The 15,925-nt window shown below is 40.6% G+C and overlaps 1 protein-coding gene across 2 annotated transcripts; it reads right to left on the bottom strand.

The window, feature by feature from the left end:
- Window positions 1-8,267: 8,267 nt before the first annotated feature.
- LOC107792024 (uncharacterized) lies at window positions 8,268-15,450 on the bottom strand. 2 transcript variants are annotated; one of them, XM_016614198.2, is made up of 7 exons: window positions 15,044-15,450; window positions 14,924-14,951; window positions 12,320-12,420; window positions 11,292-11,495; window positions 9,170-11,069; window positions 8,872-9,086; window positions 8,268-8,666 (listed from the first exon to the last, which is right to left on the bottom strand). In XM_016614198.2, the coding sequence occupies exons 1-7, from the start codon at window positions 15,167-15,169 to the stop codon at window positions 8,517-8,519; spliced, it is 2,724 nt and encodes a 907-aa protein (XP_016469684.2). In that variant the 5' UTR covers window positions 15,170-15,450; the 3' UTR covers window positions 8,268-8,516. The 2 variants fall into 2 exon arrangements, with proteins under 2 accessions (XP_016469684.2, XP_075094101.1); XM_075238000.1 differs by having other exon boundaries at window positions 8,754-9,086; window positions 15,044-15,446.
- Between the last annotated feature and the right edge of the window lie 475 nt (window positions 15,451-15,925).

Below are 15,925 nucleotides of genomic sequence, written 5' to 3'. Positions count from 1 at the left end.
TCAACCTAGAGAAATGTGCTTTCGGGGTCGGTTCGGGCAAGTTCCTCGACTTCATGGTGTCAAATCAGGGGATTGGTATTAACCCCGATAAAATCAAGGCCATCGAAGACATCGCCATTGTGGACAGTGTAAAAGTCGTACAGAGGCTAACAGGACAGATTGCAGCCTTAGGCCGATTCATTTCGAGGTCGTCAGATCGAAGTCACAAATTTTTCTCTCTACTCAAAAAGAAGAACGATTTCGCTTGGACCCCTGAATGCCAATAGGCATTAGAGGAATTAAAACGATATCTATCGAGCCCACCACTGCTTCATACTCCAAAAACAAATGAAAAACTTTGCTTGTACTTGGTAGTATCGAAAATCGCGGTAAGCGGTGTCCTAGTTCGAGAAGAGCAAGGTACGCAATTTCTCGTTTATTATGTAAGTCGAACCTTAGGAGAAGCAGAAACTAGATATCCGCACCTAGAAAAATTGGCACTTGCACTGATAAGCACCTCTAGAAAGTTAAGACCGTACTTTCAATGTCACCCCATATGCGTATTAACCACTTACCCGCTTCGTAATATTTTGCACAAGCCCGAACTATTAGGCCAATTGGCCAAATGGGCTGTCGAACTCAGTAGGTACGATATCGTATATCAACCTTGTACGGCCATCAAGTCTCAAATTTTAGCGGACTTCGTAGCCGATTTCACGCCGACCCTTGTACCCGAAGTCGAAAAAGAACTCTTATTGAAATCGGGTACGTCATCGGGGGTATGGACCCTTTTTATGGACGGGGCTTCGAACGTGAAGGGTTCCGGGCTAGGCATCATTTTAAAGCCACCCACGGGTAACATTATTAGGCAATCTATCAAAACTACTAGGTTGACTAACAATGAGGCCAAGTATGAGGCCATGATTGCAGGTCTCGAGCTAGATAAAAGCTTGGGAGCAGAAGTCATTGAAGCCAAGTGTGACTCTTTGCTGGTGGTAAATCAAGTAAACAAAACCTTCGAAGTTCGAGAAGATAGAATGCAAAGGTATTTGGACAAACTGTAGGTCACTTTGCACCATTTCAAAGAATGGACTTTACAGCATGTTCCACGAGAGCAAAACAGTGAGGCTGATGCACTTGCAAATTTGGGATCATCGGTCGAGGAAGGCGAGATAAGCTCGGGGACTGTCGTTCAACTCTCGAGATCCGCGATCGAAGAAGGTCATGCTGAGATAAATTCTACGAGCTTAAACTAGGATTGGAAGAATAAGTATATTGAATACTTAAAGAATGGAAAGCTCCCATCTGACCCTAAAAATTCGAGGGCCCTACGAACCAAAGCTCCTCGATTCATATTAACTGCAGATGGAACGCTATACTGAAGGACATTAGATGGACCATTGGCAGTATGCTTAGGTCCAGGAGATACCGATTACATCCTACGTGAGGTGCACGAGGGCACTTGTGAAAATCACTCCGATGCTGATTCATTAGTCTGAAAAATAATCAGGACGGGGTATTATTGGGTCGATATGGGCAAAGATGCAAAGGAGTTTGTTCGAAAATGTGACAAATGTCAAAGGTTTGCACCGATGATCCATCAGCGCAGAGAGCAACTTCACTCAGTCTTATCCCCATGGCCATTCATGAAATGGGGAATGGATATCGTCGGCCCTCTGCCATCGGCCCCAGGTAAAGCTAAGTTCATTTTATTTATGACTGACTATTTCTCTAAATAGGTTGAAGCACAGGCGTTCGTGAAAGTAAGAGAGAAAGAGGTTATAGACTTTATCTGGGATCATATCGTATGTCGATTCGGGATACCCACCGAAATAGTGTGTGACAATGGAAAACAGTTTGTCGGCAGCAAAGTGACGAAATTCTTTGAAGACCACATAATAAAAAGGATATTATTAACACCGTATCACCCCAGTGGGAACGGACAGGCCGAATCAACGAACAAAACTATCATTCAAAACCTAAAGAAGAGGTTGAACGACGCTAAAGGAAAATAGAGAGAAATCCTACCCGAAGTCCTTTGGGCATATCGAACAACATCAAAATCTAGTACGGGGGCAACCTCTTTCTCCTTAGTATATGGCTCTGAATCCTTGATTCCAGTCGAAGTCGGGGAACCCAGTGCCAGGTTTCGATATACAATAGAAGAGTCAAATAACGAGGCCATGAACACTAGCCTCGAATTATTGGATGAAAAATGAGAAGCTGCTCTCGTCCAATTGGCCGCCCAAAAGTAGCAAATCGAAAGATACTATAATCGAAGAACCAAGCTTCGCCATTTTAAACTCGGGGACTTAGTTCTAAGGAAAGTCACCCTCAGTACCCGAAATCCAAACGAAGGAAAACTAGGACCGAACTGGGAAGGACCGTATCAGGTTCTCAAAAATGTCGTAAAAGGATCATACAAGCTCGGTATTATAAACAACAAACAACTATCAAGAAATTGGTTTACATATTCGTTTACAAAAATGTCCTAAAACGATACTACTGCTAAGGTACGACCCTCCCATATTCGTTTACATTTCGAAACTAACCCCTGCAGGAGTCCGATCAGGAGCTAGGATGGATACTTCAATATGAAGCCTTAGGTCTAAAAGCACGCGTTGCACTCTTTTTCCCTTACACCGGTTTTATCCTAAATGGGTTTTTCAGCAAGGTTTTTAATGAGGCAACCAATGATCGTGCTAAACTTAGAAACAATTCGACAGTATACGAGGCCTCTTTACAATCGACCTCGAATACTGGGGGCATTAGCCCTCAAATATATCAAGTTCTGATGCAAGAAAGTTATTTCGTAAAAACAGGGTTCCAATAGGAAAAGTTGTAAGAGCCAAATGGTCAAAACGAACCATGCTCATGTAGTTGGCTCGAGCCCTGATGCAAAACATGAACACATGTATAATGACTTGCAAAGAAAGTTCTCTTCTTTACCGATATCTTATATCCAAGAAAAATTCCTCTATTTCTAGATTTATTATGCAAACAGGATTGAGATAAATCTCCGAGTTCGAGCAAGCACTCACTCGACTATTACGCCTACGGGCTACATTACTTCGAGTTCGAAACATTCACTCGACTAATAAGCCTACGGGCTACTCTTATTCCGAGTTCGAGCAAGAACTCACTCGACCATTACGCCTACGGGCTACATTACTTCGAGTTCGACTCATTCACTCGACCATTATACCTACGGGATACATTACTTCGAGTTCGAAACATTCACTCGACTACTAAGCCTACGAGCTACATTACTTCGAGTTCGAAAACATTCACTCGACTATTACGCCTATGGGCTACATTACTTAGAGTTCAAATCATTCACTCGACCATTAAGCCTACGGGCTACATTACTTCGAGTTCGAAATATTCACTCGACTAATAAGCCTACGGGCTACTCTTATTCCGAGTTCGAGCAAGCACTCACTCGACCATTACACCTACGGGCTACATTAATTCGAGTTCGAAGCATTCACTAGACTATTACGCCTACGGGCTATATTACTTAGAGTTCGAAACATTCACTCGACTAATAAGCCTACGGGCTACTCTTATTCCGAGTTCTAGCAAACACTCACTCGACCATTACGCTTATGGGCTACATTACTTCGAGTTCGAATCATTCACTCGACTACTAAGCCTACGGGATATATTACTTCGAGTTAGAAACATTCACTCGACTAATAAGCCTAGGGGCTACTTTTATTTCAAGTTCGAGCAAGCACTCACTCGACCATTACGCCTACGGGCTATATTACTTCGAGTTCGAAACAGTCACTCGACCATTACGCCTACGGGATATATTACTTCGAGTTTGAAACAGTCACTCGATCATTACGCCTACAGGCTATATTACTTTGAGTTCGAAACAATCACTCGACTATTATGCCTACGGGCTGTATTACGTCGAATTCGAATCACTCACTCAACTAATAAACCTAAGGGCTACATCATCTCAAGTTTGAGCAATCACTCAACTCGACTACTAAGCCTATGAACTACCTTATTTCAATTTTGAGTAAGCGCTCACTCGGTTATAAAGGCTACAAAGTCCAAATTCGATCAAATTGCCTAAATCCTTGTGAAAACATGAATAAAATCTTCACAAGGCAAGAAACAAAACAGAAGCAAGTCGGCAAAAGAAAAAGATATTTTTATATATACAAGATTATTTACATGATTGATTGCAACGTGGAAACTAAGGGCTAAGTTTCTTGGTCATCTCTGGAAGCGGTCTCTTCTCCACCGGGCTCCCCCCATTCTCGGGCCTGCTCTTACTCTCATCATCATCATTATCATCATCATCATCATCGGAAGCCAAGGCTTCATCATCAGCTTCGAGTTCTTTAGCCCTTTTTATCTCTTCAGCGAGATCGAAACCTCGAGCATGGATCTCCTCGAGGGTCTCCCTCCGAGATCGGCACTTAGCAAGTTCAGCGACCCAATGTGCTCGAGTATCGGCGGTCTCGGCTGCCTCTCTTGCTTGGACTTGGGCAGCTTTAGCATCGGCCCGATAGACGGCCACAAGTGCATCCGCATCGGCCTTTGCCTTTTCGGCGTCAGATTCGGCCTTGGCAAATTCAAAGGCCAACCGAGCCTCGAGCTCCTCTATTCTTCTTGCTAGAACCGAGCCTTTCTCCTCTATTCAAAGACTCCGCTTTTATCACATCGACTTCTTCACGGAGTTTTCTGATCATCTCAATTTTCTACTGCAGCTGTGAGATCGAACAATTAGCCAGCGTTCCGTCATCGAGCCCATAGGCTTTTAAAAGTATTATTACCTATTCGGACAGATCGGTCTGATCTTGGTGAGCCTTGGCTAACACATCTCGGAGGTCTTTTATTTCCTCTCCCATTTGCCCTAAGAGGAGTTTTAGGGAGTTCCTCTCCTCCGTAACCCGTTGAAGGTCGGCCTCGTATCGACGCAGCTCGGTTCGGGACCGAGAACATACTTCTCGCTAAACTGTCACGACCTGTAAAGAAAGAAGAAACAAAGTTAGAAAGGAAAAGCAAACATAAATGTAATACCAACAAAATAATTTAAGGCTTACCTGATTCAAAGCCTGCTGCATCCCGTGAAAAAGATCTGATGCATCACTAGTATCGGCAATATCCTCGACACCAGTAAACAAGTCACGAAAAGGATCCTCTCCATCATGAGGCATGTCTAGTTTGAGGGCCCCTAAAGCTTGGGCTTCCCGAATCGCCCCTGCGGAAAAAGCAGGGAAGGTGGGTGAGTCTTCGATTACTACTGCCCCAAGTGAATCACTTGGAGCATTCTCTTCGGTTCGAAGAGATTCGAGGAGAGCCCCTTCAGACATATCCCTCATCTATTGGCTTCGATGGGAAGCATCTTCGATCTCCAACAACTCGGGGACTCCGCCCGAATCTTTCTCCGATGTATCCTTAGTTCGAGGCGGAGCCTTATGAACCACCATCGATCCAGCTACTTGTGGAACGTCGGTGGTCTTCTTCGCTCTGGCCGCCAGTGCGGACCCATTATTTTCTTCTTCTTCTTCGTCTTTATCCCTTAGACGCAGAACTGATTCTACGGTCAAAGGAATGGTATTCTTATTCGGCTTACGAGTCATCCGCTTCTTTGGTTTTGGATCTTCGGGAACAGAGGCTTTTTTCCTCTTATTATCATTCACCGGATTTGGGACAGAGGCCGAAGCCTCATCCTCGACGAACGAGGGCCTCAAAACCGCATCTTTGCCCACATCTACATATGGAAAATTTTATTAAAGTATATGAAAAGCATCTCGTTCGAACTACCAAAAAGTACGAGAAAGGGGCTTACCATGATTTTTGGCCTCCCATTGGCCCTTTGACAAATCACGCCATGAGCGCTCGGTGTATATGGAGGTCGAAGCCAGAGCTCGTACCCAGTTCTTGAGATCGAAAACGGCTCCGGGCATCCAGGGAACCGCTGCATCACAAAAAGAGGAATATCGATGAGAAAAGAAATGAAAGGGCAAAATAGAAGGAAGTAACAGCACAATTACACTTACGTTTCATATTCCACTCCTCGGAAAAAGGCATCTCTTCGGCCGGAATCAGGTCCGAAGTCCTTACTCGAACGAACCTGCCCATCCAGCCTCGATCCCTGTCCTCGTCAATGCTCGAGAACATAGCCTTGGTAGACCGATGCTGAAGTTTTATTAACCCTCCTCGAAAAAGGCGAGGACGGTACAATCGGATGAGATGGTCGAGGGTAAACGACATCCCCTCGATTTTGTTCACAAAGTATCGAATAAAAATAATGATCCGCCAAAAAGAATGATGGACCTGGCCTAGGGTTATTTGGTATTGACGGCAGAAGTCAATAATAACAGAGTCGAGGGGACCTAACGTGAAAGGGTAAGTATACACACTTAAAACCTTTTTCACGTAAGTGGTGATATCTTCGTCGGAAGAAGGGATTATTATTTCTTTGTTCTCCTAATTGCAATCTTTCTTTAGTTGTTTGAGGTGCCTCTCGGCTATCGAACACATGTACCTCGATACTGGCTCATATCGGCCGGGAACCGATGAGCCTTTATCGACCTTAAAATCAGAGGTAAGAACACACGCCCCAGGAACGCACTCCTCGGGTCGTGGCTCTACTGGTGTTTCGTCGGCGGCAGACTATGAAGATGAAGCTTTCTCTTTCTGAGGAATGGTTTGTAATGTTTTCGCCATTTTCGAATTTAAAGATCGAGAATAGAAGAAAGTGACAAAGATTTGGTAATTTTGAAGAAGGGCTTTTGCAAAGAGGAATCACAGATTTGCGAATAAACTCAGAGGATACGAAAAGGAACTTGGGAAATTTGGAAGATTGAAGATGTAAAAGTGGTAAATGGTAAAAGGAAGGGCTATTTATAGATTAAAGCAATGGCGGTTCAGTATCAGTGGTGGCCGACCACCATCTGACATGCATTAAATGCCTTGAAAAACTAAATCGACGGGACAACTATCATATGCGTCATGATCGAGGCCAATGTGAACGTCAGCTTATAATCCATTCGAGCCATTGAGAAAACATACCGTTTCTCACCACATCCTTCCCGAGAAACGAGGGGACTATCTGTATACGGTCGAAATAGATTTCGGCATTCGTACGATTGATCGAGGTCGAAACATAATGGATCGAAGAAAGACTTCGTAATATCGAGATGGGTTGAGCTTAAGGGGCAGAGGTCAACCGGGACCGAGTCCGAATCATCACCTGATCCCGAGTCCATATCGAGTTCTAGAAGCAATACCGACCAGCACCGAGGCCGATCGAGCTCGAGCTCACAGACAAGAGCCGTTGCAAACACACTAAGGGAGAGAATCTCGACGGAAATTAGGGAAAAGCTGATTTATCATGGGTTCTCCACTATATATTTTTAATTATATCTAAAGTAGGATCCTCCACTATAAAGAGGATGGCTACACTTCTGTAGAGGGCAGTTTTTTGCTTACATTGTAATTCAAGCACCATATTCTCTTACATTCAAGGATTATTCTTTTAAACTTCATTAATTGATTCATTGTGCTTAGTCCTAAAAATCATCTTCTTTCCAACCTGGTTTATTTTGCATTCTTTGCAATCCATATTTGATATTTCTATTTATTCCTATGATTTGTATCAAGTTATACCATATATCCTTAGAACTACGTACAAATTCAACTTTATCTATTTTTCGGGTAAACATACATTCCTTCTTGGAATACAAAATCTTACACTAGAAGGATTGAAATAGCCAAATTCCTACAGGGTATCATTTCTAAAATATTTTTATATTAAGAGGTGACTTTCGTTGTACTAACTGGTAGTGGCGGACGCACGTGGTAGCAAGCGGGTTCAGAATATTTTTACATTAAGAGGTGACTTTCATCGTACTAACTGGTAGTGGCGGACGCACGTGGTGGCAAGCGGGTTCAACTGAACCCGCTTCATCAAAAAATAATATTGTATATATATATATATATAAATTAAGATTAAAGCTGCATAAATTTTATATAAATATTTCATTTGAACCCACTTGACAACTACTATTTTACGACTAAAGTTATGTACTTCTAAGATTAAACCCACTTGCACAAAATTCTGGGTCCGCCACTGCTAACTGGTTATCCCAACAGGTGCTATTGTCATGAGCGTTACATGGAAGGGAAATGTGTCTTGTATATGAAAAGGTGTTATCACTTAACAAGGAGGAGGAGGTAGAACGATATGTATCAAGATTCCCCTATGCAAGCAAAAAGAATACTGGCATTGAGAAACAGAAAAATAGCACTAGCACGTATCACCAACAAAAAGTAATCTATTTCCTCCTCATAAATTTGTTCTGACTTAATTACATCTCACTCCTTCTGTCGATAACTCTTGTTTCTTCAGTCGGATACAAGTTAATCATAACGCCATGATAGCATTTCCGCACTTGGATTGCGGATTCAAAAGTGAAAAGATGAGCAGAAGTGGCAAAATGAACTCTTGAAACAAAACAAAATTGCAATTACATTACAACAGCCAAAGGATGTCATGTTGACATTAATCAAAATTGAGAGTTGCTAAGAAATGTGACCATGCATCTGGCGCTTTGGAACAATTTATCTACTTTTTGCCAAACTGCAGATTGAACTTCTAAAAGCTTTCTTGCCTTATCCTGCAATTTTGATTGGCGCCGAATTGTTTCACCATGAATCTGGCCAGGACAAAAGAGAGGGTTAAATGAAAATGTCAAAATCAGAAAACATCAAAGAGAAATTCCAAGCGGGATAATAGCCAATACCAGTCAGGCTTATGTCAGTAGTTGAATCCTCAGAACACTCTCTAGACCTAAGCTTGACAATCTCACCAATGTCGAGATGAGAATAAAAACTAGACAGCTTGTGAACACAGGAATTTACCTTCAAAAACAATCTAACCAGAGCCTGTATATACTCAAAATTGTTTCTGTATGAAACCTCGTGAATAAAGTAATCCACTAGCAGTTCAATAAATTGCAATTCTTGTCTCTTCTCAGGCTCCTGCTCGTCGTCGTCATCTATTATCTGAAGCATTCGGAGCTCCATATCCAATGTTGAAGGCGACAAGCTTTTGATATAATCAGTGAATGTTGCAACTGCAAAGGCAAAAAACGTGTCATCAGAGTCTGTCCAATAACAAGGAAAGTAGATACATATAAAGAGAAGGAGAGGAGCTTACAGTTCTCTTTCTCCGCGCATGACTGAAGAATTTGCAAGAACTTGGATAGTGGAAGATCAGTTTTCTTACTGTTCTTTTCCAATTCGGTATTTTGTGTATTATTCTCCTCATTAGCACCTTTGCTTGGTTTAAATAATATCTCACCGGACAGAGACGGTATTGAAGGCAAGAAAAAAGGTGCTCTTTCAGGTTTCTTTGGAGGCTCAATGGGTTTGTTGCGGGCCTTTATTATGTCCAGGTTGATCAAGCTCTGCCATTGACTCTTAGGCAATAGTGAAAGAGTGACTAGATCTGGAATTTGATGACCTGAATATAAAAACTGGGAAGTATCAGAGGACTCCGATTGCTTAACAATAGTTTTGTTATCATTGTTTTCACCATCTTTTGCAGAAGAAACTGACGGCATCTTAACATTGACTATTTCTTGTCCACTTCCGTATGATGCAAAGCTGGCAGCTCCAGAGAACATCGCTTGATTGACCCACAGGTAGACGCCATTTTGGTCAACATGAGATGTGGCCAAGATATCCATATTAGGCGATAAAGATAATGCAGTGATAGACAGATCAACCTGTACTGCATCTATCTGCCTAGCTAAAATTACATCCCAAATTCTGAGAGTCCCATCCATACTGGATGTCAAAAGCCATTTCCCATCCTCGCTAAAACACATATCAGTGATACGGTCAGTGTGACCCTCAAATTTACGAACCATCCTCTGTGCAATAACATCAAATAGACGGATAACTAAGTCATCTGCCACAGTAGCCAAAAGACCATTAGAACGGTGGAACACAATCTTAACTAAGGAACACCCAACCTCCCATTTATATTTCAAATCACGTCCTTTGAAGTCCCAAACTTTTACATCACCATGGTATCCAGCGCTTATCACGATGGTATTTGTTGCATCACAAGCTATGCCAATTACTTCCCCATTGTGAGCAGCACTTTTACCTTCCAACAGATCAATATAATTGCCACGGCTGATTCCTGACTGAAGATTGAATCGCTCAATCCAACCGCCGGCAGTCCCTAGTACAGCAAAATTGCCACAAGCACTAATAGCACAGGCCTTGACTGGAGTTGGATTTTCAGGGCATGGAGTTAAGATATGTTCACCGAGAACAAAATTCTGAAGCCTCCATACATAAGCCCGTGGGGTGTCCATGTGACATGTAACCACATTGCACCAATCACGTTCCCTGATTTCAGCAACATCAAATGCAATAACAGGCTTCAATTTTATCTCCTCCTCTTTCAACTTAAGCTTCTTTGCTCTTTTAGACACATGTCGCTGGGAAAGTTCTCTACTTTGTTGATCCTGAACAACAGAAAAAAGACGAAACGCTCGATCTTGACCAGCAGACAAGATGTGACGTCCATTTGCATAGAACTTGATACATAGAGGAGGAGCACTGTGACCACTTCTAAACCGTAGTAAACGAGGGTCCCCATCACTTGTATCGAAGATCCACATTTTCATTGAATTGTCTGCGGATGAACTCATGAGGACAGGCTCATTAGCAAAGAACTGAAGTGAAACTATGGAGGAGTCATGGGCCTCCCTGATGACAGAGTGCAGCCTTCTCTTCTCAAGATTCCATATGCTTATAACACCAGATGAGCCTCCAGAAGCTAGAAGCGGCTGCCCATCAGTGCTGAATGACAAGGCATTAACAGCACCTCTAGTAGAGTGGCTAAATGTAGCTATCTCTTCATCATAACGAATGTTATGAACATGAATCTTTCCATCCGCACATCCAACAGCAATAACATCTAGTGCTGGAGATGAAACACAACAAGTAATAGAAGATCCCCATCCCTTGAACTCATAAATTTTCTTCTTTGTGCTTATATTCCAGAGTTGCAAAGCACCTTCTTGACTTCCTACCATAACCTGTTTGCAAGCCACTTAATGTGAAAAATCTGTCCAGTGAAACATATAGGAACAAAGAAACTAGTTGAACTACCTTTTTTCTTCCTTTAAGAAGCATGTTTTACATTAGCTTTTTCATTTTGGGTTTCCAGGAGGAGAGGGAGAGGTTGCATTAACTACTGTCACCAACACATGCTTCAGTTGTTGTGTTACTCAAAGTCAAAAAAAAAAAAAAAGCCATACCTTATTTAAATAAGTGTCTGGATGCATTATGCAGCTAGGAGAGAATTTATCATCTAGCTTTATGTGTCCGATCGGAGCAGGATTCTTGTCTATACCTTTAAACTGCCATATGAAAATATTGCCTTCAACATCAACACTTAGGACGTGTTCACCAAAAAGAAGCAGCTGATTGACCTTAGCACTATGGCCACTCCAAGTAGCCACCTGACCAAAGAATAGCGAATCATTGCACCAGAAAAGGATAAAAAGGCCCCTTATTTCATGCTGAACTTCAAATGTAAGCCCAAAATAATAATCTGAACCGAAATACTTCAAGGATAAAGGAGAAGACAAAAATGTGCTAATAATCTATGAAATAGAAAGAAACAGCGAAGTAACTGGTAATAGGAGCAGGAGGACCCAATCCTTGCACCATTTGAAACAAAACCTGACTTTCATCCAGCAAAAGAAGAGAAAAAGGAAAGAGAGATCAAGAAAGGGGATTATTCAAGAAGAAACAGCGAAGTAACTGGTAATAGGAGCAGGAGGACCCAATCCTTGCACCATTTGAAACAAAACCTGACTTTCATCCAGCAAAAGAAGAGAAAAAGGAAAGAGAGATCAGGAAAGGGGATTATTCAAGAAGAGATCCCCTGAAGGCAGATGCCTCAGACGAACTCTTTCTATCCTCCTGCTCCAGAAACTGTCAGATCATCAATAAATTATAGGAAGCTAAAGCCCATCCACATTTATAGCAAAGCTTTCCAAAGATCATGGGTTTTTGTGAACGACGCAATGACAGAAGTAACATTATACCAATAATGCCCAACACAAGGCCAAGTAATCTTCAACACATTTCGGAGAGTTCGAAGGCATTCTTCTCAAACTGATACAAGGGCAATAAGATCAATCATCTAGATCGTCTGAGTGGGAATGCTTCAATTGTTAAGGCTCCTCAACAATATTGAGTAACATGCACAGTTTTGGGAAAAAGAGCTATTTCCAACAAAGCCTAATCAAGATTAATACATTCAGAGGAAAAAGCAAACCTGATGAGCACGCTTAACAACTGCAATATCACTCCCATAGGCAGCAAAAGTATATTCACGATAAGAAGCGAGAGCTCGAATCTTCTTTGGCAATTGAGGACCTTTAATAATTAAAATATGTATGTCAAGGAAGTGCAGGAAAAAGTTTTAAGAACGACACTAAATAACTCCTTAAAGATTAGTAACAACTCGTTTCCACCACACAATAGACTGAACACCACTTATATTAGGCCAGATGTTTGCCAAAGTGTTCGGGTTTGAGACTTGTACGAACGTAGTAAAGGGATAAAGTGAGAGATTCAGAGAAAACCTAAAGTTTTAGAAACCAGCAATTTGCCTAGAAAAGACAAATTACTTGATGTTGGAACAAAAAGGTTCAGGTACAGTGGAATGGATACAGAGGATTCATACAGCCAACCCCAAATACTTTGGCATTGAGGCATAGTTGATTTTTAGTTGACAACAATCTGGACATGGCAGTATAGCTAACTAGTATGGGCTGCAATCTAGTATTAAAACTACTAGTAATGAGTAAAATTCAACTGATCATTGTTTCTAGAAGAGGAGAGCTCATCGTTTCCTCTCTTTTTGTCAGCAGCTGATTGTTTCTCTTATTATACCTTTTATAAAGATATTGTTTCCCTTATTTTACTGAAATGATCTTCTTACATATGCCTTTTCCACCTACTAGTCAATTGACCTTCCTCTAAATTTGACCTTCCCCCAACTCCAGAGCCGCAAAACACTGTAATGCATAACTGATATCATTAACCATGCTAAACTTCCTATGGAAGTAATGCATGAACATCATTCTCATAACTTCCCTCTAGACCTAGCTGCTATTGAAACCAAAGGATTTCTCCTCAAATCAAGTAAGTCTTTCAGCTATAGATCAATCTATCACATCTCCTTCTGAAGACAATTTGCTCTTAAAACTTGTATCCATTTTTGTAGCCCTCTTATAAATCCCTTTTCAAATTTTACATCGAACTCCATAAAGAAAACCTGAAGTGAAAAGTTCAGGTCCAACATAACTGACATTAATTCTCCCATCCTACAGTTATAGATTAATTACAGTTCGTGGGATGTCAAAAAAGGCACAACATCTCAGAATCATTTATTTTTCTAAAAAAATATAGATGGTAAAACTGCTGAAGAAGGAATGGAACTTCATTTAAATATCTAAACGAATGAAGCTTTTCTGGAATCCCCAAAAGGGGATTGCAAAAGGTTAAACATGACTTATGTGTTTTATTTTTATGAACTTAAGAAACCTAGTTCCAAATTTTATCTTTTCGAGAGAACCAGATTTCCCGCCAGTGACCTCTTCAAGGAAGTTTAGACTAAATTAGGAATATTACTGCAGCGTAGGACAAGATATGGATAAAATTGAAAAGAATGCAATAAGCTCCAAAACCACAATGGAAAGAAGTGAATACGACTGGCGATTCAACTGATAGCATCAAAGAAAAGGAATTGTTGTCTTCTCCTAAAGCCATAACAGTATAATACTGATGTACTCAATGACACGCTCTCTAAAGTAATGGCTTTTTGTTCTTAAGTTATAAAGGACTAGAAAATATAAGCACTGTTTTGCATGATCAAGTGACATAGCTAGCAGAAAATAATAAGAACTACATCTGCTCTAAAGCCCAGTATGTTAACCAGAACAGAATATGAATGAAAATTGATAACAAAAATTGGCATAATAATTCCGTCATGCATTCAATGTCTATTGAAATTTCATCTACTTATTTCTCAGCCTTGAACCATTCCTTTACTAGAGAAGTAGCTTGATAAATTGGGGGATTCAGTGAGAACAGCAGTGGATAGCCCAACTCATTGGGCGAATTCAGTGAGAACAGCCTGGTATCAAACTGAAGTTTGAGACTCTGGTGGATAGCCCAACTCATTGGTACACATTGTGTGGTATAATATATACCCTAATTATGCTCAACTTTAACTATTTTCCGAAATCCATGTGTGCTGTCATATCATCTGCCTCTGTCTTACGCTATTCCTTCTTGGCTTCTTAGGTTCACAACATAGTTAACTGTTTCACACTCCTTCTTTCAAAAGAAGAAAAAAAAACAACAAATTTCTTCAAAACACATTGTCATTGTACTTTGCAGCCTACAACTATTGAAGATATTCAAGAGTGCATAAATTTATTTCAGTCTAAGATCGCCCACAGGATATTAAAAAATGACAAAGTCCATCGCGGTAATTCTCAGACATCAGAAATGGGACTCCTCGTTTGGTATTAAGGGGTAAAATACGGGTATGGATACCCTACTCTGGGTAACTTAAGAGACCTATTTAGGGCATAAATCATTTACCAGAAAATCTTCACTTAACCTTAACTACAGCTAATACCTCACATAACCTACACCTACCAGCCAAAAGAAATGTTCTTTCTCACTTCAACACCCCCGCCCCCCCAAGAACCAAGAACCCCCAAAAACCAAAAGGTCCCATAAAATTTAAAATTTTTAACAGAATCAAAAGTTCAAATTTAACAAATTTCAAGAATTAAACTGCTTAGAGAAAAACTGAAAATACTGAAATTATGCAGAATCACAACCAAATAAATTAATTGCTTACCAGCAAGGACCAAATTGAGTTTAGCGCACTGCAGATTCCAAAAATGAAAAAAAGATTAAATTTTTCCCACAAAAAAAAAAAAAATAGAACTTGACAAGGTTGAAGGGAGAAAAGGCATACGTTGTAAACTTGGAAAGCTTTGCCGACACTAACGGTGACGAAGGTCTCAGTGCCAAGTCTCTGTACAGAGAAGGGAACATTTGTCGTAATGTATCCAATTGCTCTAAACGGTTCGAATATCCCCATTCCCCTTTTTTCCACAACACTTGAAAGAAGCTCTTTTATTGAATCACTGCTAAAGCTTTATTATTTCTTCTTCTTTTCACTACACCAGAAAGAAGGTTTTTTGCGTCCAGGAAATTGAAGCCCTTCTAAAGCTTAGGGTTTTGGAAGTGAGAACCTCTAAACCCTAGGGAGTGTTCCCTTTTCTTTTTTCTTTTTCTTTTTTCCTTTATTTTTCTTGCTTCCTTCTTTCTTTCTTTCGTTTTATTTGTTCGAAAAATAGTAGTTTTGATCTCTGAGTTATCACATTATTACAGTTTCAGTCCTCCTATTATTTAACTGAACACATTTGAACTTCAATTAAATTAAGTGTACTGTTTTGGTCTAATTTAAATAGTTAGAACTCCATTATTTTTGTTATAGTAAATTATTCGGTTAAAAATTATAGATTTACAGCCATATTTTTTTAGAGATAATTGCAGAAAAGTACAGTCCATGTAGGTGCTCTTCATCCGCATGGCCATCATTTTAAGTTTTCATCCGCGTAGCCCATGAAACCCTCGTAATATGACATCATCGCCGGGATATAACTTTATATATCTATATGTGATCTTTTATTCTTTGCACACAACCAGCTTAAATCGATCATATACATTCCTATTGCAACTACAGCAATACAAACCAACTATAATGCAACTCAAAAAAAATTAAATTTTCTTCTTCCCCAAGTTTTAACTAGTAGAAACAAAAAAAAATTACTGCAAGTTCGCAATTTGGCAG

This window comes from Nicotiana tabacum, chromosome 19 (genome assembly GCF_000715075.1).
Source record: "Nicotiana tabacum cultivar K326 chromosome 19, ASM71507v2, whole genome shotgun sequence".
Classification (NCBI taxonomy): Eukaryota; Viridiplantae; Streptophyta; class Magnoliopsida; order Solanales; family Solanaceae; genus Nicotiana; species Nicotiana tabacum.
This window is presented reverse-complemented; position numbering and strand designations above follow the sequence as displayed.

Excerpts from the sequence above, each read along its gene's own strand:
- LOC107792024 (XM_016614198.2), bottom strand. The coding sequence starts at position 15,169 with ATGGGGATATTCGAACCGTTTAGAGCAATTGGATACATTACGACAAAT. Across the intron at positions 11,496-12,319 it reads TTGTTAAGCGTGCTCATCAG|GTGGCTACTTGGAGTGGCCA; the intron begins GTTTGCTTTTTC and ends TTCTTTGGTCAG. Across the intron at positions 11,070-11,291 it reads CAGACACTTATTTAAATAAG|GTTATGGTAGGAAGTCAAGA; the intron begins GTATGGCTTTTT and ends GCTTGCAAACAG.